At 36.6% G+C, this 11,446-nt stretch overlaps 1 protein-coding gene across 10 annotated transcripts in view; it reads right to left on the minus strand.

The window, feature by feature from the left end:
• Positions 1-11,446, minus strand: part of DAB1 (DAB adaptor protein 1) — a 416,141-nt gene that overhangs the window by 50,772 nt on the left and 353,923 nt on the right. For 6 of the 10 annotated variants that reach the window (XM_042464067.1, XM_042464069.1, XM_042464071.1 and 3 more), the window contains exons 5-8: positions 8,974-9,105; positions 5,354-5,473; positions 4,878-4,916; positions 2,464-2,529 (exon numbers count right to left, since the gene is read on the minus strand). In XM_042464067.1, the coding sequence (XP_042320001.1) occupies positions 2,464-2,529; positions 4,878-4,916; positions 5,354-5,473; positions 8,974-9,105 (357 nt within the window). The remainder of the gene's footprint in view (positions 1-2,463; positions 2,530-4,877; positions 4,917-5,353; positions 5,474-8,973; positions 9,106-11,446) is intronic. The other 4 variants (XM_042464076.1, XM_042464077.1, XM_042464075.1 and 1 more) reach the window with 2 other exon arrangements.

Consider the following 11,446-nt stretch of genomic DNA (forward strand, 5'->3'; position numbering starts at 1 on the left):
ATCACTCCCTCTCAGGCCAAGATGACAGTTAAGGAGGAGAGCCTCTTCCTTCAGGCTATCCCTGATGGAGCTGGGTCTGCCTGATTGCTTCCTCTCAGACCAAGATGACAGTTAAGGAGGGAGGAGCCTCTTCTTGCAGAAGACAGAATAATGATATCTTCAACACATTCTGATTCTCCTTTCTTCAGAGTGTTCTTCTCTTCTCTTTGTTGCCTGAGAACACTGAAGAAGAACCTGTCATACTCCACAGGTTTTTGGTCCCCAACTCTCATCAGTACCAACCAGGATGACCCTCAGTCAAGCATGATGAGTGATGCAGCCAAGAATTTGAAGAGTTATAGATTGTCATAATGGCATTACATGTTGACAGGTACAAAACACTTAAGAACTTCTGTCTTTCCTTTGACCTGCTTGCTGTCAGAGAGAGGAGAAGACACAGTTTCTCCAAGCATGTGTTTACCCCAGCATTAATAACATTCACTTAGCTTTGCGAACAATAGCTCTTTGCATGATTAACTGATACAAATAAAAACTGCCTCTGCCTACCAATATTGGATTGATTGGTAAAGCCATTCCCCTTTTAGCTGAGAAATTGCTCTACCTGTATTTTATTTATTAACCATATTTATATTTTAGCTTAGAATAAAACTGTAAATACAATTCAGACATAAAAATACACATATAGCATTAAAATACTGAATAAAATTAAACAAAGAAAAAGTGAACTCAACAAAAAAAATCACAAACAGGTATGTTTAGGAAGGTGTACTGGTTGAAATGGGTTGCAGGAGTTTAATTGTTGTAGACCTACTGCAAGACTGTATTTACTTGAAAGCATGCATTAAGTTAGTGTGCCCAGCACTGAACAATGAATTATGATAAAAATCACATCCTGTTGCAAGTTTCATATAATTCTGAGAACTCAACCCTAGTCACAGACAAATATTACAACTGTTGATCTGAGACCATATAGAATGGGGAGTGGGAAATGCTTCCCCCATTTTTAAGCCAAGCCTCTCAGGGAGCTCCAGGCTTACCATTTGTGTGTTGTTATTAAAAAAAGAAGTTGACTAAGAATAGCTGAATCCTACAATCTCTCCTTTGAGACTGAATCTTATACTGCTAGACTGGCTATAAGATCTCTCTTGGCTTGAAATAGGGGAATGGTAGAGTGTAAAAAGGCACCAAAAATGTGAGATAGCCTGTAACAATTTCCCTAGTCACTGAAATACATGTTCTTGTATCTTTTTCTGGAACAAAAAATGAATGTTCATATTACACCAATCCCAAAGATCATTCTTTCAAAGGGATAAATGTTCAGTTTAGCTGAAAAGTGTTCAGACTGGATGGCTAGTTAACAACAATGTGTGCAATGAAGATTAGACTAAGCACTTAGTGCTTTTGTGAATGTTCAACCAAGCTACTCGCCAGCAGGCCAGGGGTGGGGGATCTTTTGATTTCAGTTATCCAGAGTCATTATAGCACAAGGTTCACAGCAGCAGTTCATTTGAGCTGCCGGAAAAAACTGGAACATATATTTTGGGAAACCTTCTAGCTGTTCTCAGTTAGTGATCACAACAGTTTCCTTGACACAGGAGCAAGACACTGCTTAGCTTCAACCCTTCCATCATCACGTTCCTTGGTGCTTTGAGGGAAAGTGAGGTACCTGAGGAGAAATTCCTGTTCACATTGGGTTTCTCCACAGGCACAATAGCTTAGCGAAGTGGGAGCAATGTTCCATTTTCAAACAGAAATCTGTTGCATGGTATAATGTTGGACTAGGATTGTGGAGACCAGGGTTTGATTCCCAGCTCAGCCATAAAACCCACTGGGTGACCTTGGGCAAGTCACATATTCTAAGCTTCAGGGGAAGGCCATGGCAAACCTCCTCTGAACAAATCTTTCCCAGAAAACCCCATGACAGGGTGACCATAAGTTGAAATGACTTGAAGGCACACAACAACAACAACAAGAGCAACAAGAGAGCTAGGGTTATGAAGAGTAATGCTATGTACACTGTTAGCCCTTCTCAATTCTGTTCAAGAGACAGGCTGTTGCTTACTGGGTGGAAAAGGAAAAACATTCTGTATGTCTCCAGAGGCAAGTTAACTATGTACTTGATGGCTAGTACAAATAAATATTGGAAACTAAGCCTGGAAATAATTTGTAGACCTTACTCTACATCAAGTGTTGTCCTAGTTGTACAACAATATTTAGGAAGCACCAACATCAACATAGGTTAACAAATTCCTACTTTTATTTTTAAAGGTTGAAAAAAAGAGATATGCAAAGTAATGAATGTATGATATTGTGCAAATTATACCTGTAACTTGCATGGGTATGAAATGGCATACATGTTTTTAGGATAAATGAAAATGATTTTTTTAAAAAAATCTTACATATGTGGAATGTACTTGACTGAGTGCTGGGGGCAATGAGAACACAGATGTAGCAATTGTGTACCTGATAAATGTTTTCTTCTGTTTCAGGCTCACGGATTGGCTCATGTCCAGCCTCAAACACAATGTACTATTACATCAGCAGCCAAAGAAGAAAGGTCAGAGATGAAACAGAAAGTAGAAAAAGGCAATTTGGAACTTCAGAAGAAATAACTGTAGACAAGCAGTAAAGAAGCAGGTTCAAAGTACAAGCTGGCACAGGAGCAATTGACTTTTGCTGAAAGGCATTATAAAGCAGCTTTTTTTTATGAAAGAGAAATAAAGGAGATATGGAACTTTGCTAATTGTCATTGGGCATGTTTCCTGCTGTTTTCTCAACAGAGATACAACCAAAGGTTCCCACGGAAGCCACTGGGATTTTTTTTTTAATGTGGACTTTACTGTGGACATCATAAGGATGCCTCTGGGCTGCTTATAATACTTTCAATTGGAAAGAAGGGAGCATTGGGATGTTTCAGCTTTGAGTTTATAATAAGACCACCTTGAGTGCCTTTTTTTGTTGTTCAAAAGGCAAGATGTAAACTCAACGAATAACACAATAAAATAAATAATTTGCTCCCTTCCATGCTATGATTGTACTTGATTATGTAACGTATCAGGGGTATGATAAACACTTCTACATGAAAGAATCATGTAGGAAAAACTCTGGAAATTGGTCTGAAGATTATGTTATCTTCTCAGAAAATCTGTGTGACATCTTTTCAATATCTCCCAGGAGTTTCTGCTCGTGCACCAGATATATGCCCTTACTGGGAAAGGAAGATTTGGCTACAATAATCCATGCCTTAATTATCACCTAGTTAGACTACAGTAATGCATTCTATGCAGGGTTGTCCTTAAAAGTGTTTGCAAGTTATGGCTATTGCAAAATGCAGCTGCCAGTTTGTTTTGTTTTGTTTATTTTAAAAATTATAAATCACTTGTCTTTCATCTCCGGCTTCCATTTTGTTTCTGTGGTTAATTCAAGGTACAGCTTATGCTGAAAACCACACGCCAATAGTGGCAATGGCGTGCGCACTGCATGCAGAAGCCTCATTGTTTTCAATGGGGCTTGAGCATTCACAGAATTTCTCTTATGCGGGGGGGGGGGGGGGGGGGTCTGAAACAGTGGCTTAGAGAAAGGACATCTAAATGTTCACATTCTTCTGTATAAACCTGCCTGGGATTTAAGGTTCTTAATGGAGAAAACCATTCAGAAATGCTAGGCTGATGACTACAGAGGACAAAACCTCCTATATAACAGCACCACAGTAGCAGAACCGATCATGTGTGTATTTTTAGAATACTTTTTTAAACATTTGTTTAATTTCTAAAGAATATTTTTATCTGTTCTTTACTTTAGTAATACTGATGCATTGAGAAGTGATAAACAAGTATTTTAATAAAGTTTTTATTAAATTACATTCCCTCAATTTGCTTACTTTTAACTATGTACTGGTACTGACTTTGGTTAAGGGCAACCAAGGCCCGAAATACACAAACCAAATAAAGTGGATTCCAGCCACTTTGGTCACATATCATCTGGCTTCAATTTTCTAGGGTATTTAAAACACATTTAAGCTAGATCCTTATCTTATCACACAATTACTCTTACTCAAAATCACCCTGTTGCAGTGTCTGACATGGAAATGGGGTTCCTGGCTGCACCCACATGGTCAGCTGCTTTGTTTCCACATCAGATGTGGCGATGGGGGGCTTCTGAGTAACAGCAATGGTGTAGCAAGGTAAAGAGTGAGGGGGAGTTCCTAGGAAACTCTGTGGCAAACCCAGGGTCAAATTACAACAAACTAACAGCTGTTTATCCTGGGACTGGGCTGGATCCACTGGATCCATGCTTAGTCAGGCAAGATTGTGCCTGATCTTGCCCCCACTGTTTTGGCCTGTGTCATCTGAACTGGATGACAGGAGGCCAGGGGTAACCTCTATCTCTTATGAGTGTGTGTCATTTAAGTAATTTTAATAGGACATAAATAAAGTTATCAGTTATTTGACATAGGTAATCAGAATATTTGTCCTTTCCTCTCTTTTTTTCTGGTACAAAAATTCTTAGCCTGTGAGGACAGAAGCAATTCTCAGAATGATTTCTGAAGTTGGTGAGACTAATTCAGAAGATATTCTTAAATTGACTGTGAAAGTTTTTTAAACTGACAAAAGGTGTCACAACTCTTAAAAATATAAATAGGCTGCTATAAAATGGTTTTAATATTTATACAGTAAATATTTTTAGGAGATGCTTCGGACATTATTTTTAGAATTTAGTGCGTAACAATACAATGTTTTGAAAATAAGACTGTAATTACCACTGCTGACTGGATTGGGTATCTAAATGTTTTGTTTTTAAATCTGCAGTTCTGTTGAATAGGAAGATCTCATTGCAAACTATTTCTTAAATTGTTTGGGTATGCCTTCAAAAATTACCTGGTAAACAGGATCTTCTACATCTTCTTCCAAAATTGTCTATTGCAAAGAGGACAGAAGGTAAGAAACAAAAGGGAAAGAATATGAACAGCAGATGTTCAAGAGTCATATTTATGTATTAGAGAGTAAAGAAACTAAATATTAATGTTTACTCAGTGCTGCATTGAGAAACATGCATTTAGTGTGAGAGTGTCCCCACTTTTATCACATATACAATAAAATATAATTTTACTGTATATGTGCTCATTTCATACTTGACTGATAGCTTCATTGGAGTCAATGCTGTTTTTAATCACTACCAATACCATAGCAATCCAGATAGCAGTCATTTTCAAAAAAGGACATGGGCCTTGTAAACTGATTACACGGAACAGAATTTTGTAATTACTATCAGTACTCATTAACATGGAACCCACTATTGATATAAATAGGACAAATTCATACATGTTTGATTTCAGGAGCAGAGAATAAATTACCTGATATACTGCTTGTTCACACTGTTTATCTTTCTGTGCCTTTTTCTCCAGCTCTTCCCTTTGTTTCAACTCATAAATGAGTTGAAAGAGGTCTCGCAAGTCCAAAATGACAGGCTCAGCCTACATGGAAAACAAAATAAAACATTATTAGTATTTTTGATAATATGAGAAAAAACACATCTACTAAGTATGACCTTTCCTGATGAAAAAAGACTGGATGGAAATAATCAAAATATTTATTTTGTATCAGTTCCAATGAAATCCTTGGAAGTAAGCCACTTCAGCAAGCTGGAATGAATTATGGTGATTACGTTTGAAATTATCTGATTCATTTTATTTGTCACATTTGTAATGTTCGGTTGTATTGCGAACCATTTATTCAAGTTTTTTTTGTTGCTTGAGATGTTAAATGAGATTTGTTCATGTGCTGACATGGGGTCTATGTACACAACAAAATTATAGTGCTATTATTTCACTTTAATTTTAACTGCCATTGTTCCATCCTATGGAATCCTGAACCAGTAATCTGGTGAAGCACTAGAGCTCACTGGCTGATAAGTCTAAATTCTCTGCTAAAAGTACAAACCCCAGGATTCCACAGGATTCAACCATAGTCTTTAAAGTAGAATAACAGTACTGCAATATTTTTTTTTTGGTGTCAATGAACCCATCGCCAACAGATGACAGCCAAACCATTTGATTTACAGCCATTTGTGGATAAGTATGAGGGCTCTGTTCATCATGAAACTCCAAACCAATGATTATGAAATTAAATTAAATACAAAGCCTGCATTTTCTTGGTATAAGTCCAAAAGTTCTTCAACATGATAATCTCCTTTCTTTTGATTAAACTGTCACAGATTCTGTGAACTGCCAATCAACCCAATCAAGTAACATCTTCAGTATCTGAGTCACCTCGCATGATGATTATTTTGGAAATGTTTTAGGTAACTGTTTTGCATCTAGCTCTAAAACCTTTGCTTGTTCTTAGGGGTGTGTGTGTGTGTGTGTGTGTGTGTGTGTGTGTGTGTGTAAACTGAATTTGGAAGTAACGCCCTATCATGGGCCATGCAGAAGAATATATGTGGACAGCTGAAAACTAAAATACAATATGATTATCAGAGACGAATAAAATAATTCACATTCATGTGACATCATCAGGGTATGAACACCAACATGTGGAACGTGAAAGTAATTCTCTTTGGACCTTCTAATAAAAGTTTGGCATAAGCCATCAACATTAAATAATTCCAATTTTTCCAGGGATGTTGAAGCCATAGGGAAAATTTGTGTCTCTCTCTTTCTTTCTAATGAAAATGGAAATCATTGGTAGGTGGAAGGGAAAATATGCAATACTGAACTTTATCAACATAAAATATATTAATGTACAAAACTGATTACAAATAAATCACCACATTTGATACATTAAATTTAAAACAATAGATTATTCAGACAAATATATTAACTTAATTTATATTTAAATGTTTTTCATTTAATTACAAATGGCACTGCTAAGAAATCCTTTAAGAAATATTTTATGGGAAAAGGAACTAAAAACAAAAACAAATGTAAAGTATTAACATCAAAGTAAAAGAAACAATTTTTTGTAAGTGAGACTTAGGCTGCATCTGAATTGCAGAATGAATGCAGTTTTACACTGAACACTATTCTGGCTACTTGAGACTTTGTATACCCAGTCTCTTTTTCTCAGCTATCATTTTCTGCAGTCTCTGATTGTTCTAATGATTTATCTTTATCATCTTCATTGTCATCTAAAAACTGAAGTTTTGCCATAAGTGAGGCATGTTTCATTACCCTTTCTTGATTTGGTGTATTTCCAACACAAGAGCATCTTAAAAATATCGTGGGAAAGGATGGCATGTGAAAAGCAAGATGAAATAGAGGCCCTCTTGTATAGGGATGTGCTTGTTTAAATTATTGTGCCCTTACAAATGACCATGAGGGGAAAAGTTATGTCTGACCTGAAGCAGAAATAGTTCTCAAGTATATTTGAAGACTTGGGGAAAAAATGAAAAGAGGCTTCAAAAGGATTCTCATCATCTTACTTTCATAATACTCAAGAATTGTTTTGTTACCTCCACCCCCATCCCATGTCTTCCAATCTTCTCATCCCTGATCGTGTGCCTAGGCTTTGCCACCATGGCTCCATCCACACTGCAGAAATAATCTGGTTTAACACCACTTTAACTGTCATGGCACAAGGCTATGAAATTCTGGGAATTGCAGTTTGTTGGAGCACCAGAACAAAGCTCCATCCCTCTCACATACTGCAGAAAAGGTTATGACTGGCCCAGACTTATTTCCTGAAACAAAGATTTGAAGATTTTTTTTTATACAATTGGTCCTTGGTATCTGCTGGGGTTTGGTTCCAGGACCCCCTGTGGTTACCAAAATCTGTGAATGTTCAATTCCCATTAAATACAGTAGCATATATATGTGGTGTCCCTTATATAAAATGGCAAGATCAAAGTTTGCTTTTTAGAATTTATATATTTTAAAAAAATATTTTCAAGCCACTAATGGTTGAATCTGTGGATAAGAAATCTGTAGATATGGAGGGCTGACTGTATTCTACAAAACAGGTTACTAACAAGAAGTCTTGAGTATGCTCAAAATCATTTTGATATGTGAAATCAAGGTAGAAATGAATTAGTTTATTCCCAATTTTTCAGGAGGAAAAAACATCCAAAATAATCCTTGAAAAAGAGATCTCTTCAATTTTCTCCTGGCTTTCACATCTCTAATGTCCTCCCATTTTAAACTTCAATTTTTTCATCTGCCTCTTAATCGAGAAACAATGCTACTGAATTATTTGGTGGAAATAATATCTTCAATCATCTTAATACTCAGGAATTTTGTCTTAGAAAAATCCATGCATCTACAAATCCAAGTGAGATGGGATTGGGATACATTAGCCACTATGGAGCCCATTATGACTACATTTTATTTGAGTTTTCAATCAATGTGACTCAATCAGCACCAATAAATTTACTCTAACTTACCTTGGCTTTTAAAATTGAGTTCTAAGGACTGCAGCCCCAAGCATTTTGAAAAGGAAAAAAAAATGCCCTATCTTACTGCATTAATTTGTACCTTGTTTATATTGGTCTAGCTGTACATTTTAACAAGGCTATGGCTCATTTCTATATAAGCTAATTATATTTGCAGATTAATGGTAATTATAATTATGAGCATAAAAGGCATTGCTTATATTTATTAGTGGTCTTTAATACAAAGAAATGAGAGTAAACTATGCTAAGTAGCTATTTGTTTTCCATCATTTTCTATCTAAATTAGTTGAGGAGCCTAAGTAAATGTATTTGTATTCAGCTAGTGTATCCTGTTTAATTAGAAAATAAAATAATTACTAATTAGAAGGAATACTTCAAGAAAAAAAACTGAGAAGGTTGAATTGTATTCTTTTATTTCAGACTGGTGTTGCCAAACTGCCATATCAGAACATTTATGCAGGCACATTTGACAGCATTATACACTGCATAAACAAATCTTGCAGGCTGCCCTTTCAAAACAGCAGTATTCTAGACAGAGCTATCAAATTGGGTTAAACTACAGAAAATGACAATAATCTTGATACTTACTGCCTGGGCTGTTTTTATTGCCACAAATCTATGATTCCCTTCCTTTCCGCACACATATCCAAAGGCCCGATGGTCCGTAATATCCTTTGCAATATATGAAATTTCATGAACTGCATGATGGTGCTGTAATAGCTGTTCATAAACAAAAAGCAGAAGAAAGCATAGGGCATATTTAATTGAAAGCTTACACTGTGACTGAAGGACATGATTTACCTCTAGCAGGATAAATGTGAATGACAATAGGGTTATTGTGAAAAGAAACACATTCAGTCTATGTTCTTCAAGAGCCATTGCCCACTGATTTGACCACATTTAGAAAGATTGTCATATACTATGCATTTTATCCAGGATGTTGTTGGTAATTAGAAAAACGTCTCCTATTTTATTGAACATCATTTTGACGATTATTTTCCACTTCTAATCAGTCAACAATGGTTTGTTTTTCACTGTGGATGCTGGGATTGATTGGGGCACAACAGCTCCTTCAACAGCCATAAATTTCATTCATTCATTTCACTGACAAATGTTTCTGAATAATGAGTGTGCATAGTATGTGAAAGGGGGATGGAGGAAGTAGGGCAACAATCTCTAAGTCCAACTTACAAAGGTTATAATCAGGCATCTACATTAACATGTATAAGTTATGGATCCAGCCTGTTGATATGATACTGACTTCCTTGTCTGGTCATGGTACCCAGATTGAAGGGATTGTAGAATTTCTCCCATGATGATTTAGACTCTCTTTAAGCACAAGTTGTGGCTGGATTATCATTTCCACATAGGTTTTGCTTTGTTTTGGGGTTGCATTCAGGTACATTAACATGTCAACAGTATGCTCATACCTCTCAGTTAGGGCTCTAATATTTCTTCCTACAGCTATGCTTTACCAACTCTGCCCTGGACAGGTTTATTCCCTCTTTAAAAAAGCTGTTAAGACAGATCTCTTCTGGCAGGCCTTTCCTGAATAGATAACCGGACAACCAATATCGGAACCCGCTACCCTTCTAAATCAGCTATAGCCACTGATGGAATTGTTTATCTTGAATATTTTAAAGTATGTTTTACATTAAGAATTGTGCAGATTAAACAGTTGTACATATATGCCTATACAAAAGACTATCCAGTTATTGTTAAGAATAACCTCTAGATAATATTATAGACATTGGAGGCAAGCCGACTGATAGCTTGGAGTGGACTCTGACCGCTCCAGCCACAGTTGCTCTTCATTTGCCCAGCTTTCCTGAGGGAATGCCTCCTCTCATACAATCCTTCCCACACTCTCAGGTCCTCTGGGAAGAACCTACTGCAGTTATAAAGAACTAGACTGAAGACGACTTCCCAGAGGACGTTCTCTGTTGCTGCTCCAAAAATCTGGAATGACCTGCTTGATAAGATCCGCCATCTTTAGAGGCCTTCCCAAACTGATCTCCTCAGAATTTTCACTCTCTATTGGTTTAGCTGAACCCACCGGACTTTGAGCTCAATTTATTTTATTAACTATTTTATTGGGAATTGGTTTTTAATGGTATTTTAGGGTTGGAGGGAGATTGGGGAACTAGGATTTAATATGCCCTGCTATGTTTTTATCTATTGATATTCATGTTTGATTTTATTATTCTTATTTGCTGTTACCTGCCTCGATCCAATATAGGGAGAGGCGGGATACAAATAATAATAATAATAATAATTATTATTATTACTATTATTATTATTATTTGGCATGGGGCTGTGGCTACCAGACTGTGGTCCTGAGGTCTGCCGCCACCGCGGTTCTGAACGGGCCTGCAGCAAGCTTCCTTTTGCTGGTGGCCCCAACGCAGCTTTGGCTCAATCTGAGGCCGTGTGTCATCTGTATGCCATGCCCCATGATCGGCCTGAAGACGGCACTTTCAGACCATAGACGCATGGATACAATATGGTTCTCTTTCTTTTCCATATAGAACAGGGATTCTCAGTTTTTGGTTCTGTGGATGTTTTGCACTTCAGTTTTCAGAGTGTTTCACCATGAGCAAAGCTGGCTGGTGTCCAATTCAGCTGTTGGGCCAAAGGCCGCGAACTGGTGATATAGCAGATGAAAAAGACAGGATCCTGTTTAAAAAAAGAAGGATCTATGTGCATCCATTTTTAATTGTACAAATACTGTTTCAGTACACAAATGAATGCACATGGGTTGGGATAGGGACAACATGTGTCATCCCACTCCTTTTTTCCAAAATCATTTGGTGTAACACAGTCTGTGTGTGCATGTATGTGTAGTGATTTATTTGTATCTAAAAAAATATTCTAGAAAGGATCAAATCTAAGTTATACTATTGTTTATATGTATTTTGTAGATTGTATGCCATTGGCAGGTTTTATATTTTTACTGATTTGATTATTTGTATGTAATGAGCTATGTACATTTACAGCACTATAGACATTAATAATAATAATAATAATAATAATAATAATAATAATAATAATAATAATAATA

This window comes from Sceloporus undulatus, chromosome 4 (genome assembly GCF_019175285.1).
Source record: "Sceloporus undulatus isolate JIND9_A2432 ecotype Alabama chromosome 4, SceUnd_v1.1, whole genome shotgun sequence".
NCBI classification, from domain to species: domain Eukaryota; kingdom Metazoa; phylum Chordata; class Lepidosauria; order Squamata; family Phrynosomatidae; genus Sceloporus; species Sceloporus undulatus.